Here is a 15,986-nt window from a genome sequence, read left to right on the forward strand (position 1 = left end):
AACAAATATGGAAGTCTCATTGCAACCGACATTTTTTTTTCCTTTTTCCAATTAGGAAGTTTTACATGATGATCATCACAAACATGTGTGGCCAGAATGGAAGGTGAAAAGACAAATTCAAATTGGAAAATGTGTCAAAGGATCAGCGTGGATGGACCTAATCCATTCACTAAAATTTAGTCTCGGGGCTATGTACTATTTCGTGGAACGATGCTGGTTCCACTTTGATCCACTATAATATGTTGTTGAATCTGTGAGCGGTCTACTACAAGTTCATTTTTAGCTCGTACATTATTTTATTGTAGTAGTATAGGTATCGGGGTATCTGATGGCATGGGAGATGCAGCCATGCGCGGAGTTAGGCCGGCGGTGCATTCTGCCCGCCATTCGCCAAGTTTAGATAGTTATAGGGCTGGGAGGAATAACCTCCCGCCACCACCATTCGCAGTCAGAATACAGTGTCTTATTCCCTCGTTTCTGTTCCCTACGCACTAGGTAGTGCTTGTGTGGCAGTTCCATCACTGCCACCAGTATCATATTAAGCTGTGAGGGGGAATAAAAGTAGATTGCCTTATTTCAATGCTCAGGTTCTTAAACTCTTCTTCCAATATTGGATCTTTGTATACGATGGAGATTATCTGACCTCAAGATTAATATACTAAACATCAGCAAACTTGAACCTGCTTCCTTCATCTTTTCCCTTCCCCAATCATTGTCTTCTCCATCATGATCATTTCCTTATATAGACACATAGTATCGTCCATTGGCAGATAACAAGAACGATGATAATCGATGCCAATGTCGACAAGATAATAAGAACAATGTCTGTGCCATAGACAGCGCAAGAGAACGATAAGGGCGATGCAAGTCGTCATTATCAATGTCATGTAGACCGTGGACATTTTGGAGAAGAATAACTCCCTATTGTGATGGTAAGAAAAACCAAGAATAGAAATGAGCATCATCATTCACGGAAATGGCAGATTGCAGAACAATCGATTGAAAAATCCATGTGAAGACAATCACTATTCTCTTTTGCAATTCAGAATCGCCGGCAAAAGATTTTGATAATGCTTCTGATAACTTGAAGTTGAACTATGACATCTCATCGATTCTGTGCTATTGTGCAAATTCCATACATGTATACTACTTATACCTAAATGCTCATTCATATTCCCACTTCCCAGACCCAACAATCCTATGTAGTCCCTTGTGCCAACTCTCAAATGACTCTTTGTAACTTAACCATAGTAAACATCCCCAAGGTCCTCTATCGATCATCACGACTTATAGAAAAATCCAGTGTCCAGCATATCCCCTAGGTTATTCTGAAGAGCAAGATCAAAAACCAGGAGGAAGAGTCGAGATATGAATTTTTCATATATACACAAAACCAATGCTCTGCTCCAGTACATCCATCCATCGCCCAATACACCAAAACCAACACCATGATATCAAACAACCATCATGATCACCAACAAAGAAACGCAGCAACGGTAGCTGTAGCTGTAACTTTATCTTTTTTTTCTGCGAAAATGAATCACCACAGGCTTGAAGAAAATAAAATAAAACAAGAAAAAGAAGTCAAAAACTCCATCATCCAACGCCATCCATACCCATACCATAACCATAACCATAACTCATATCCTCATCAAGTCAAGTCGAACCCATCAAGTCAGTCCTTATAAACTCAACTGATCAATACTCCCAACCCTCCCCCCACTCTTCCTAACCATACCAAGCGGATAAAACCGCTCTTCACCCGCCTGATTCCGTCCCCCTATATACCACTTCTCAGCACCGATCGCATCTCGAAATCCACCCGAGCCACTAGAAGAATCACTACCCCGCCTTCTCCGGTCCGCGGACCCATTTATCGGGATAGGCGTTGATGAAGCCGAAGCCGGTGTAGGGGGTGGAGATGTCGAATGTGACTGCTCCGCAGGGGCATGGTGATAATTCTGACGCTGATGATTATGCTGAGATGTAGATTGGGCATTTGACGGCGTGGTTGTAGATGCAGATGTTGATGTAGAGGTAGGTCCAGATGATGGTTGTGATTGTGATTGTGCAGCAGAGGCACCAGCAGCCTTTGAGGCTATTGCGCGAGCGCTCTGCGAGATAGACGAGGAGAGAGAAACATTCTGAGTAGATTGCTGGGTAGTCTTGAATGTTGATTGGGCTCTGAAGGCGGCGAGGAAGTTCGAGAGGAAGGGTCTGTTGGTTGACATTGTGTCTGTGTGGGTTGGCGCTTGGGATCCCGAGCGTATGTGTGTGTTAGGTTGGGGATCTTTCGATCCAAGTAAGAAATGGAGATCAGGTCAGGTCAGTGTGCATGGGCAGGTGTAGTAAGTAAGTATAAGTCTTGTATCCTTTGATCCGGGATAGATTTGCGGAGCATGGAGCATGGAGTACAGCGGGGAAAGAGGGAAGTTCAGAGATCCCGAATCCAACTTCTTCCGAGTTGAAGGGTCCAATCAGATGGCGGGGATTATGGATATGACGTCGGACAGGGAAATTCCGGGTTCAAAAAATAGAATGAACAGGTTTGAGAGTGTGGAGGGATATGGGGGGATTTAAGTATTAGAATGTGAATAAATGAAGTAGATTGTTTACTAGTGATGAGGCTCTTGAACATCCATACTAAGTATGTAGATGGTAGTAGTAGAGTCCACCTGGCAGTCGAGATCGTCGGGATCATCATCAACTAGGCTTATTATGCCTCATGATGTACTTCATCTACCAGAACAAAGTGAAAAACGGATCATTGGGTCTATTTCTAGAATGCTTTTCGAGTAGAACAGATTCTCTCCTTAAGAAATGAAAAGATATCACGGGAAATAACACAACACCCTATATCACACCTTCTCACAGTTCCCAAGCGCATATGTCCGTGCCGATCTACTTACAGGAACAAGGCCATGCGGATGCATCAGGGGAAAAGATAAAACGAGACCAACAGCCACAAGAGAAAGAAATATCAAAAAGAGGAGAAAAAAAGAGACAGAGAAGGAAAAATCGAAAAATCAAGTCAAAAAAAAGCTGTCGACAATAGCCTTCCCACAAAAGCTTTTTCTCTTTCTGTTGTCGAATCATTCAAAAACACATGCCCAAGTCTATAGTTGTGGACGCCGAACGAAACCACCCGCCATACTGTCTGCCCACCTCATCAAGAGGGCATAAAAAACAACCTGACTCGCAATCAACCACCGTAAGTTGTACTCGCCGTAGAGAGAAGAATGCGGTCCCACACCGGATGGGATCTGAACCAGTAGAGAAGGGACAAAATAAAAGGAAGCCATCAAGGACGCAGAATACACGGGAAAAAAAGTATAAATGAGTCAAAACAAACCAAGACAAGACGCCGGAATCACAAGAGAACGTCGCTGCGAGCTCGGTCGAGCGGAGTCGGGTGGATCAGACAGGAGACGGGGGGTGGTAGCAAGGAAGAGTATATAAACCAAGAAACAAAACCCCAAAAAAAGTTGAGAACGATTTCCGTTGCTGACAGAAGAAGACAAAACAAGATATCCAATGCAAAAAAGAAAAACTATATCTGGAGCTGCCTCGAACATGATCCAAAAAGTCGAGGCTGCAAACGAAGGCAAATCGCATCCATCGCGTATATATAAGAGGAAAAGAGGGGGGAATCAGGAATCCTCACGATGGTCAGAATAGGTCATTACTCTTGCTTCCCATCCAATATCAATCTTTCAGTCATTCCACTGTTGAGCGAACGGTGCGCGTCCGGTTGATCCAAAAGGAAAACGATTTACTGTCGTGCGGGTTGGACGGTGCCTGTTTGGATGGGGGCTTTGAATTAATAAGACTGTTCTAACATGCGGTCTAATATGGTCGTTCATCAAAATTTCTCTTTTTTCAAACATCCATATTTTCGACGCCCCGCGGTATAAGATAAAAAAAAACAAGCAATTGATTTCACTTACCATCACCACCCATTGTGGTCGAAGCCAGGTACAATCCGTTCATGCCACTTTCGGGTCCGCCGGCGGTCGTAGCGGGGTAAAATTTGCGGTCGGAGTCAACGGGAGCGTGGATCGGCTCCTGGCCGGCAGCCATGGAGTGAGGGAAAACGGGGTTCATGTAACCGTCTGAGGGTCCGTGCTGAAACATCGAAGACCAGTCAACACCCGGCTGGGTCGAATGGGGACCGGGCATACCCGGGTGTTTGTGATCGGGGAGGAGATGGGGCTTTACCTGTTCAATAGTACGATCAACGCTCAGTGGCTGGCCATGGGCATCAGAACCATGTTGCATGAGGTACGGATTCTGCTTAGGCGCATTCATCCAAGAGGCTCGCGCGGATGCCTGATCGGCATACGCGTTGTCACTAGGGCCACGGCTCATGCCGTTGGCTGGTGACATACTGAACCCCAGATGCTGCTGATCTTGGTATCCGGGACGACCAACGGCCATCCCGTTACCATTCACATGCCCATCGCTGAATTGCGCACCCATAACACCATTGGAGGTTGGGACGGGATTACTGACTTCATCCAAAGGCTTAGCCGGGTTAGCAGCTGCAGCTGCAGCGGCCGCCTGTTGTGACCGTTTCAGATGGGCCTGAGGGTGCGACAAGTGGGTCGCACCAGTGGGGTTACCCCGACGGATTGAGCACTTTTGGAAGTGACGCTTCAAGATATCGCTGCGAGAGAACGTATCCTTGCAAAGCACACACATGTAAGGACGATCACCGGTGTCTAGAAGTCATCAAAAAGATTTAAACGCGTCATTAGTCTTCAATTTTCGGACATTTTGTAAATCTCAATTCAAGATTGAAAGAACCCACGCGGGTTAGAGAGGGGTAATATAATATTATTAACTCACGTCGCAGAAGATGGCGCTTAAGATGCTTGGCGTGGAGGTAGGTCTTGTTGCAGTGAGGGCAAGGGAATTTGCCATCGGCATCCTTCGCGGGGATAGTGGTGCTCTTTGGTGTGCCATTGACTCCATTGCTAACCGGAGTCGCGCGGCCCGGGACACTCGGTAAGATACCACGACGGCCCTGGGAGCCCACGACCTGCGTGCGAGGTGGCTCCTTAGCTCCGTATGGCGAACCATTCCCGCCATTCACTTCGGGTCCCATTCCCCAGGACTTGCCATCGGAGTAACTGAATGCACCGGAAGGAAGGCCGTTGAAGTCGCGACGGTCACGGGGAGGCGCGGGAGCGATAGGCTGCGGGTAGCTCTGAGCGGAGGATGCGGGAGGCAACACGCTCTGAGGAGGAGGCGGGTAAGACTGAGAGTGATGGCCCTGTGAATGATTAGGATGCGACAAATATGACGGTGGTTGGCTACCGACAGTCGAATGCGGCATTATGGGAGCAGTGGAAGCCCCATACACGTCGTGAGTAGACGCGGGATACCGGGAAAGATCAGGCCGGTAAGGTTGACCCATGTAGGGATGCGGTGCGGGCGACTGCGTGTGGTGAGGCTGGAGCGGAGGCAGCGTATGCGCCTGAGTCACCGGATACTGCGGCATCTGGTATTGAGGCATAGGCATGCTCGAGATTGGAGTGGAGGAGAGCGGCGTGGAACCCTGAGGCATGGTGGTTGATGGAGGCCGCGAAGGGTGCGATCGGGGATCCATTGTTTGATCGGGTGAAAAGCGCGTGGGTACTTTGGAGAGAGGGACGTGAGGTGGAGGAGGGAAGGAAGAATTGATTCGAGGCAGGTGAGAAACACGAATCAAGCAATCATCGAACACCGCAAATTTTCACCCTCTTTCAAAAAAAAAGATCCGGGAGAGGGGAGAGAAGAATTCGAGCTCCTTGTTTCTTTGAAAATTTTCCCGGAAGCGGAACGGTGGTGGCCAGGTCACGAGGTGAAAACTCTCTCAATTGGCAAATGTCTGGGACTTCCGCCGAACAAAGGTCAGTTCACGATGGATTTGGGATTCAAGACACGAAGTGAAGAAGTGTAGGAAGCTTTTGGGAAAGAAGATTTCCCCACGGTCACCCACCGAAGAAAGTCGTGTGGGAACTGGTGTTATCCGCACGTTGTCAGCGTCTCGATGGGTTCTGTATCCACCAAGGAAGCGGGCGTGCAAGTGGGTCTGCAACTCGCAGCACAACAACTAGTCAGATCTGCTTCGCGTCACGGAATGCGTCGAGATCCCAAAAACGAGATCGCCCCAAAAAAAGAAATTCAAACAAGTCAATTTCGAATCTTCGAACGAAAGTGAAGTGGGATGGAAGGGGAGGATGAGAAGAGAGAAAAAAAATCTGCAACTTTTCGAATTTAGGGAAGTAAGAAGAAGAGTGGAATTGGGTTGGGGGAAAAGGGAAAGAGGGAATAGCGAAATGGGGGGCGGGCAAAGTTACCAGATGGTTATTAGTAAAAAAACATGAAAGTTTCAGTGGAAAAATTGAAATAATAAAATAAAATCGAAATAAAATTCAACTGAAAAAAAAAAACTATTTGGTAAAAAAAAATTAAAAAGATGAAAATTCCTGAATGGATGATCAGAGACTTAACTACCGCCGAACACTATAATATGAATTATGAATGTATAAAGACTACCAGACATAGGCAATTCATGGATGAGAAGAATAACTAATATCACTAACAGTGAAGATAATTCTACAATATTCTCCATAGTAATCACTATTCATAGTTATCGCCTCCTTATTCAAGGTCGTAACTTACCATACGTAATACCGTACGAGCCAGAATGCCGCTGTTTCTGGAAACGATGACGATATGCGCGGCCTTCTTCCGAAGACAGCCCAGAGAGGAATGGCCGATCCCAAATGCTCGCAAGCGGAGTACGTGTACAGTTCCGAATTATACAGAGAATATAGAATATACTTGAAGACATTAGATATTATGGCATTTATATTTAATTTTATAATTTTATAATATTATAATGTTGTGAGATTTAGATTTAGATTTATAATCATCTGGTTCTTCCAATTTATCCCCTATTACTGTATCTACTCCAAATACTAAGAATAGTAAATGGTAAATCCAATTCTAAAACAAAAGAACCCAAATATCAGATCTTATGTACGGAGGACCGCTTACCAGACAAAAAACCACATACTGCGTTCAGGACCCCAATTTCCCTTCATCCTCCCCGATCGCGGCCCTTACAAGCTGCCTCGTGTTAACGCCCTGTTGAATGACACGACCAATGCCGTTCCTGGAAGACAAAACAATAAATAATACAACTAATAGTAATGAAATAAATATAAACCAACATTACTATCAATTTACACGATCATAAACAACGCGACCGTATAATATAGAATTATGTACTCCAGGTAGTACGACATGTACATACCAAAGATCAACTCTATACATAACCACAGACCAGATCTGATGGATCGCACTGGAGCTCGGAGACTGATGGAGATGGAGATGGAGAACTGGAGTCACTGGAGCCCTGGAGACCTCCGCCGGTTCTGACATCCCAGCCAGGCTCCGCAGTGGCTTGACACGCCCCGCAGGTAAACAGATCACACATCTCATGCATCTCTGCATCCATTGCACACTACAACGTAATCAAAGCACTGGCACAAGCACCAAGCACAGAACAACTTGAAAAATCTAGAATCTACGCCGTCAAAGCTCCCGGAGCTCTACCAGCGAACCAGGCACGAGCATCCTAGTCGCGCATGAGCACGAGCCGAGCTCAATCTGCACTCGCACTGATCGCGACACGGGAAAGCATCACATCACGCAATCTGGATTCTTCCCCGATGCGACAGCTCAATCAAGTACAAATACATACCACCTCGTAGTTAGGGAGTACCAAAAGAACCTCATCGTGCATTGCGATAGCCCAATAATCATGTATTCCCCCATGCAGGCCTGCAGGGTGGCTTTTTGGCTTTCTGTAAGTACATGCAGGTGGGTACGGAGGGGTGCGGGTTTATTCTTTGTCTTTGATGGAGTATACCTTGTTCAATCCTATGTAAAGACGACTAGAATTACCTAGTTGAGTGTAGTGTAGTGTAGCTGTAGACTCGGTTCATTAGGTACCTCGACATTAGTTTAGGTGTTCATATTCATGTTGGGGTTGGTACGGTCGTTCTTTCCTGTAACGGTCATGCATTGTTGCCCTACATACTTTAGTGCATGCGCCGTAGCCGCCTTCTTTCTTGACTGTTTCCGAGGGACCGAGGGATATTATGGTCGCATTTGTCTATATTTTCCTTTGTATATTACTTTTTATAATTTATATGGTTCGCAATGCATAGAATACTTTTAAGTCTAAACATCAACATTTGAATAGTCAAAGTCAAAGTCAACTTTCTGGCCGCAACAGAAGGCAAATTATAAATCACAATTATGTACTCCGTACTGTATCAGCCATCGTCAGGGGCTTCCATTGGACCGCGTGTCATTTTCCGACTGTAAGTTCCGGCGTTCGCAGTGTACTTTGGCCCGATCTCGACTCACCAGGATTACCTAATGCCAGCAATGCCACTTTCCAGGGGGTTGGGAAGAGGGGAATCATGGTATGTCTCAGCCTTCTGTACCAGGGTTGCCCGGATAAATTCAGATATTGATATTTGGAAAGAAAGAAAAAAACTGAAAGATAATAGTCATTCCTATGCTCTGTATACTATGTGGAAAGAGGTACCAGGTACGACCCTGGCCCCTCCGTTCTCCACCAGCAGAAATTCGCAAGAGCTTCTCCCGCTTCGATTGTGGACCTACAAAAAGGCTTCGACCAGGATTCTGCAGAAATAATCAATCGGATCTGACCATCATATCTCGTGACTTCCACCATATGAAACTATCTGATCCTTGGCGAAGATGACCATCATCCGTGCCATGGATGTTCCTTATTATTTTCTTGGTATCTGGAAAAACTACTTGGACACTGGTATTAAGCTAGCGACTAAACAGGCAGGCCAAATGGAAGATTATAAAAATATAATTAAATAATCCCATAATTGAAATTATTAAAATAAAATAAAAATGAACTCCTCGCTTAACCTTCTCAATTTAATCTCGGCATGTTGCGATGGCGGCCTCCGGGATAAACATTTTCGAACACTCAAGTTGTGGCTTGACTACTGCACGATCGCGGTGTGTCGAATCTGGCAGGTGAGGATATCGGGCCTATTTACATTTACATTAATACGTGAATTAGAATATCAAAGGAAACAAAATAAAATAAAAACCCACCTCCCAAAATAGGAACTAATAGTCATCCATTCATACAACATTGAAACACTGTATGTACCGTACAATAATGGAGGCTCGGCAGCAGAGCCGGGGGCTTACAGAACTCCACTCCAGGGGCTCCCGAAGACGGTTCGGTCCACGAGAGACTACAAATACGGTCTGAGTAACTTCAACAACTCAAGGAGCAAGAAATAGATAAAAATTAACAAACTAGCCCGACGAACAAAACTACGGTGAGACGGTTTTCCGGCATCCAAAAAACCCCCAATCCCAAAAGAGTTCCAAGACTTACCAGATTCATACTGCGGCGCTGAAGAATCCCCTCCGCCCCGAGTCTAAACCTCGTAGCGCAGAGATCCAATCCACAAGGATCGGCAAAATGTCCACCCGTCTTGCTAGTAACCGGCCCCACAATTTTTCTTTCACAAAAATAATGAACCCTCGCTTACGAGGGTCCGCCACCCATATGGAACAGATCACCCATATGGAACATTTTTTCTAAATCTTACCACAACCACTATTATCATCTACCACACCACCAACAATGCCTAAAACCAATAAAGATATAGAGAACCAGATTCAGCTGGCAATAGAGTCTCTCTCTGAGCAATCTAAGCCTAATATTAGGAAGACTGCGCGAGAATTCGCGGTTCCTGAAGGCCGTCTTCGTCGGCGCTGGCAAGGTGGAAAATCGCTTTTCCAACGACAACCTAATGGCCGGAAGCTTAGTATTGCACAGGAGAAGGCTTTATGTGAATATATTGATTATTTTGATGCGGTCGGAGCATCAATAAATCGCCGTCAAATTGCTATTGCTGCCGATTCAATTCTGGAAGAAGATCATACCGACACCACCACAGATCCCCCACAAATTGGCGACCATTGGCTAAAGCGTTTTCTTAAACGGTATCCTAAGTACTATATACGACGTCGGCGAGCTCTTGATGTTGAAAGAGCTACTGTACTGGATAAATCCGTTATAGAGAGATGGTTTTAAGACTATCAACGTATAGTGGCTAAATATAGCATCTGTCAACAAGATATCTACAATTTTGACGAAACTGGCTTCCAAATTGGTGTCGGTCGCGATCAATTTATTATTATAAGACATCCAAAAAAGAAGCTATTTAATGGCTTAGTTACCAATCGCGAGTCTATTACTGTTTTAGAGGCTGTTTCGGCTGATGGCTTTATATGCCCACCGCTGATTATTCTAAGCGCTAAACAAGCATTACTACGTTGGTTTGATAAAATTGAAGACGATGAGCATCTTGCTATAACTGATACTGGCTATATCAATAATATATTAGCATATCAATGGATTCAGCTGTTTTATAAATAGACAATTTCTCGTACCATTGGGAAAAAGAGGCTAGTTTTATGCGATCGTTTTGGATCACATTTAACGCGTTAATTTGTTGAATTTTGTGAGAAGAATGATATCATTCTATTCTTCTTACTCTTACATACTAGCCATATACTATAACCTCTAGATGTTGGAGTGTTTAGTGTATATAAACACTGGTATAGTGAGGCAGTTGAGGCGGCTACAATGACTGGATGCCGTAAATTTTCAAAGGATGAATTCCTACATTTAATCAGTGAAATTAGACGCAAAACCTTCCGGCCACATATAATCAAGCTTGGGTTTAAATTAACTGGCCTTTGGCCAATTAATTCTAAGCTTATTACCGATGAATTGGATTCGTACGATCCATATTATGATAATATATCCCGGGAAGATACACTATCAGTTAACTCACAAAATACTGAGTTTAGCACCCCAAAAACCGCTGAGAGAGTTCGAAGAATTAGCGATCGTATTAATCAATATGATCCTACTACTGAACGTTTTAAAGAAGGGCTAGCAAAGCTTGTAAAGGGTGCTGAGACTCAGGCAATGTTGGCTGTCTAACTGCAACGGGAATTCGATTCTACACAAGCTATTATGGGAGCACGTCACGCTAGGTATGATGCTTCTCGCCGTTATACGCAAATCACTGGTATTATCAATTCAAGCCAGATCAAAGAAATGAAGCTAAAAGAATATAAATTGACTGAAAAAGCCGATCAAGAAAAGACGAAGCGGAAGTGGAAGAAGATATTGGTTGAAATTAGGAAGCATGGAAGAGCCAAAAAACGCCGGGGAAATTAACTTGATTTTGTATTCTAATATTAAAATGGCTGATTGATTTGTTTATTATTTTTAGTTAATTAATTAACTATATGGTGGTGTGGTAAATAGTAGTTGTAGTACGATTTAGCAAAAATGTTCCATTTGGGTGATCTGTTCCATATGGGTGGCGGACCCTCGTAAGCGAGGGTTCATTATTTTTGTGAAAGAAAAATTGTGGGGCCGGTTAGTTGCTACCATACAGGTTATGGACAGATAGCATAATATGCTAGTTACTGTACTGCGTGCTAATGTAAAGCTTGGTTCAATTTTTTGGACCCGCGGCAATCCCTTCGGCTGCCCCCCAGCTGCCGACAGCATACTCCGTAAATCTGTTCAGTCCCCGCCAGTAGGGCTATATCCCGACCCGGAAGAACAGTAGTCAGGCTCACCATGCATCATAGTGGCATTCATTACAAAATAGCGCGCGGCGGTATTGAGATCATGTCGATTTCCGCTAATTGTCTCCGCCAATCCTAGTCTCTTCGGAAAGGGAATACCTCGGCCGAACTGGTCGTGGTAGCATCTCACGAGGACATGAGAAAACGGTGAGTCGGTCGAGTCCAGTCCAGTCGGCCCGTTTGACTCGGTGACATGAATATTCTACTAATAAGAACTGCCATGGTAAGACATTCAATATTAGCCTTCAGCTAGTATGAAAATACTTGCCGGTACGTATGAATATCTACAGTACCGAAAAGAAAAGAAAAAAGAATAAAAAGGAACAACATGAAATATGTAGACGTAGTATTTGGCCCCATTCTCAAATTCAAAGCCAAAGCCAAAGCCAAAGCCCAACAGAAAAGCAAATTGAAATTCAAAATAAAGTCCTCTTCCGATAAAACCACCCAACCACACCAAGCAACTCATCCGACATTAGGAGCCTTGTGCCGGCATAGGCCGGAAAACAGCACAAAGCCAAGTCCGGATCGCCGAGTTTCAGAACCCCAACAACCAATAAAATCCCCCCACGGACCCTAGCGGACAAGAGGATCACGGACGCCACCCACCTCATAGGCTCAGAGAAGTTGTTCAGTATTTTTTATTTTTCATTTTACTCTCATCCCAAAGGTCCTCGGATGCATCCCGCTAAAATCGGATGGTCTTGATACGCTCACATACAATATAAAATTTAACAGATCACCTACTCCCTTCTCCATAGGTACTACTACAAAGAACTATACTGCAGGCTCGGTATGTAAATTAGCGCCGTCGCTCCGAGAATTAGTGTTTTTCACCATTTATCAAAATTCAATAAAATGAAGCCAAAACAGAAAAAAAATCTTCCGCCATGTGCTTGAAAGGTGGATCGGGGGGTTAGGGAGCGCCGCAAAAAAGTCACTTTAACATTATTAGCCGCTATACGGTAGTTGTAACCGTGGACTTGGAATTCCATAAAGGTAAATTGAAAAATTACTGTATTGGGGCGAATATTGTATTCGGTGTCGTGGAAAGACCATCAATTGACAATAGCAAGTCTATTTTCCTCTTTGCTCTGGTACTAGCCACGTCATGTGGTATAGACTTCAATGGAGTAAAACAGCAGAAGGCAAAATAAGTTTAAATTTCATCCTTCAGAAAAGCAGGTTGAGATAATTTGCTATGATTTCTTCTACCGTGTTTTATGGTCGCAGCGGCAATGGTACGAGTTGCGGCACAGGATGAGTTAAACCGTGGACGGGTATGTAATTCACATACGGGGACATATTACTGTTTGCAAAAAAAAAACATTCATCAGGTTATGTGTAATGGAATGCACCAAAGGAGAAAGTGAAAATCTGGAGAAAAAAAATCGAAATTCGTCCACGACCATGGCTGCCTGAACCATGCATGCTACCAGATCGAGTCTTTGATGATTGGGTATTAGAGTCCGACGATATGCATTAATTCGCCCCTATGTACGCAGTACATGAGAAAGAGAGTAGACATCAATCATTATGGCAAGAATGAACCTTGAACAGAGTTAACCAGATGTAATTTTCATAGTGTGCTGCCCAGGTGCCCAGCTGCCCGTAATTCTCTGTGATTTCCCTCTCAAAGTGGCGGGCCCGTAAAATGGCAAAACGGTTCCACAGCCCCCCGAATTACCAAAATTACCATCTCCGTACCAACTTTTCTCCTCGATTCAGGAATATCTTCATCCGCCAACAAAAACCCCATGGCAAATCAATGTAATCAATCAATTCAATCCATTTCTGATATTTCGCCTCCACCACCCACTCGCTTACCGCGACAATTTTACTCCCAACCAAGCCAAAGTGACCCAATATAGACTAATTAACGACTGTCACTGGTCACCTGGGTAGATTCGTATCCAGTGACAGTCCCTCGGTCCCTCGGGAAATGGGTCCCCGATTCAGGAACAGCCACGAAATGATCCACCAGCAAGGAACTGTGGCGAGGAACCCAAATATTGCATCCCAGGAACCGCATACATCATCCCTCGGCAAGGTAGACCAGTCGCAGACCCTCCTGACACTGTCGATCGGTGTACTGTGCCTTTCACGCATCAATCGGCCGCCTGGCACCCAGAAATCAAGGGAAAACGCGCTCAATTCCTAAATAGGTGGTGCATCCGAACCGAACCGAAACGAATCGAACGAGCAGGATTAACCATGTTGAGTGATATTATCTCACCGGGGTTTTGTTTTGTTTTGTTTCGATTCGCTTCACGCGAATAAAAATAATATGTAATCCTTACAGGGCTACTTGGTACGTACTATATACTACTAAAAATAGGGGTGAACACGATACAGTCAGAGAAATGAGAAATCAGAAATTCAAATTATCCGAAACCAAAAGTTTTTTTAATTCTTTCCTTTTCTTTTCTTTATTTTTGGGTTTTTTGGTTTTTCCGCGGCTCAGGGCAAAGTACTTACACGCCGTGGACGTGGACGGTGAGTACGTACGTACATTACTACATACTGTCGGGTTGATTTGATTCCTGATAGCCCCAACCCCAAATAAAAACTTAATAGCTGTAATTCCACACCGTATTTGTATTAGATTAATTGGAGAGCGTTTGGAGATAGAGTTCACCATCGAGTAGATGATGTGGATCCAACACCCTCGTGTCAGGGGGGTGGGAAACGCCGAAGAAAGAAAAAAAAAAGAAAAGAAAGAGGGGGGAATGTGGATGCCCCCCATCTGGAGTCAGATTAAGCATATCTGTGTGTCCCATCGGCTTAGAGTATTTCTCCGTTGCATCCATGTCCAGTGCCCACCGCCAGCTGTGGGACCTGTTCAGGGGGCCCTGGGGGGAGGGGAGCCGGTGGATCTATTCGCAGGATTCTCCCCGGGGATCCCAGCGTACATGGATGGATACTGAGGGTTAGATGTATAGGGTACCCTATCGAGATGAAGAGATGGAGTTCGGCTTGGAACTTTTTACAAGACGCGGGTCAGTTTTTGTAGCAGGGTTGTTCTGGCTTACTCTGTTTTGTGTTTAGGGCTTTGGTTGGTTTCTAGGTGGCTTTGGGTGTGGTTTTTTGGGTTCCTCGTTGCGAGGTTTGGGGTACCTAATACTTTAAGATTGCGTATATACTTTGTACATTTATACTGCATGGTGTTTGGGCTAGGTTTCGGTGATCGCCCACTTTAGTACTTGCATTGAGTGGGCTCGAGCATGCCTGTCAGTTTTCGTTGGTTATGTGGGTGGGATCAGATCTCATTACTAGTGCTGCATATCTCTTTGCGTCATGGTACTATTGTACTATGTACGATGTACGATGCTGGCAGGTGGGTATGTAGGCAGAATTAATCGGCTATTTGCATATGCATGTCTAGCCGTTGATTCTTATATGAAAGAATATACATTCGGATAAAAAGAGGTTTTATTTTGATACAATAAACAGAATGAAGCCTTTGGGGTTTATCAAAGTCACCCATAGCTGTACATGATCCGAGGTTAGCTATATAAGCAATCACTGCAACAGTCAAACAAAGCGAAAATAGTATGTTTAGGAGGACGTACCAACTGAATCTATAAAGGCTTTCTAAAACTTGAAATCATTGGCCTCATGGCATGTTCTCATTGACTTATGTTTCTGTTTCAGACCCAGCGGTACATTGTGGAGAGACTTCTTGACAGCCTTGTGGAGCGATATACACAAATCCACTTTGGAGTTTAATTAAATGGAGAACTTGAAAGGTGTCAAAGATACACGTGGGTCTAGACAATTTTGGTCTCTAAATAGTTCAAGTTTTCAAGGTCGAAAAAATAAGATAATAATTGTCTCATAAAATGTGGGAATCGTCAAAGGGCTCATCAGAAATATATGTCGACTACTACTAGTCCCTCAGGTTAAAGCATATTCACGTACATTATTGAATTAAATATTGAATAACGCACCTGACGAGCTCTATGAACATTAAAAGCTGTACCAACTTGATTTCTAAATACAAACCTCAGAGATGGTTGGCAAATAAAGCAAGTGACTGTCATGGAGGTACTTGGAAGTGGTGTGGATTCAAAGGCCAAATTCTATCATCGCAGAAATAAGAACCTGAAATTCATGAGTTAAGAGATTATTTATGATCAATATAAAGAATAAGATATTATAATAATGTTCAGCAAAATAAGCCTTGAAAATATGAACATTAGAGAATTAGTTTGCACTTGCTTCAGGACAGGCGAATATGGGGTGTGAAA

General features: G+C 44.1%; 3 protein-coding genes across 3 annotated transcripts; 1 reads left to right on the plus strand and 2 right to left on the minus strand.

Annotated features, from left to right (window-relative positions):
* Nucleotides 1–1,682: 1,682 nt before the first annotated feature.
* On the minus strand, nt 1,683–2,231 carry N7478_008224 (uncharacterized protein; the record flags this gene model as incomplete). The annotated part of the gene is made up of 1 exon (XM_056924438.1): nt 1,683–2,231. The coding sequence occupies one exon, from the start codon at nt 2,229–2,231 to the stop codon at nt 1,683–1,685; it is 549 nt and encodes a 182-aa protein (XP_056777164.1).
* Nucleotides 2,232–3,939: 1,708 nt separating this feature from the next.
* Nucleotides 3,940–5,611, minus strand: N7478_008225 (C2H2-type zinc finger protein; the record flags this gene model as incomplete). Its single annotated transcript, XM_056924439.1, has 2 exons — nt 3,940–4,721; nt 4,849–5,611. The coding sequence occupies 2 exons, from the start codon at nt 5,609–5,611 to the stop codon at nt 3,940–3,942; spliced, it is 1,545 nt and encodes a 514-aa protein (XP_056777165.1).
* Nucleotides 5,612–9,706: 4,095 nt separating this feature from the next.
* N7478_008226 (DNA-binding domain-containing protein) lies at nt 9,707–10,159 on the plus strand (the record flags this gene model as incomplete). Its single annotated transcript, XM_056924440.1, has 1 exon — nt 9,707–10,159. The coding sequence occupies one exon, from the start codon at nt 9,707–9,709 to the stop codon at nt 10,157–10,159; it is 453 nt and encodes a 150-aa protein (XP_056777166.1).
* Nucleotides 10,160–15,986: the final 5,827 nt, after the last annotated feature.

The sequence above is a fragment of the Penicillium angulare genome (genome assembly GCF_028827245.1).
Source record: "Penicillium angulare strain IBT 27051 chromosome Unknown utg000005l_segment0_segment0, whole genome shotgun sequence".
NCBI classification, from domain to species: domain Eukaryota; kingdom Fungi; phylum Ascomycota; class Eurotiomycetes; order Eurotiales; family Aspergillaceae; genus Penicillium; species Penicillium angulare.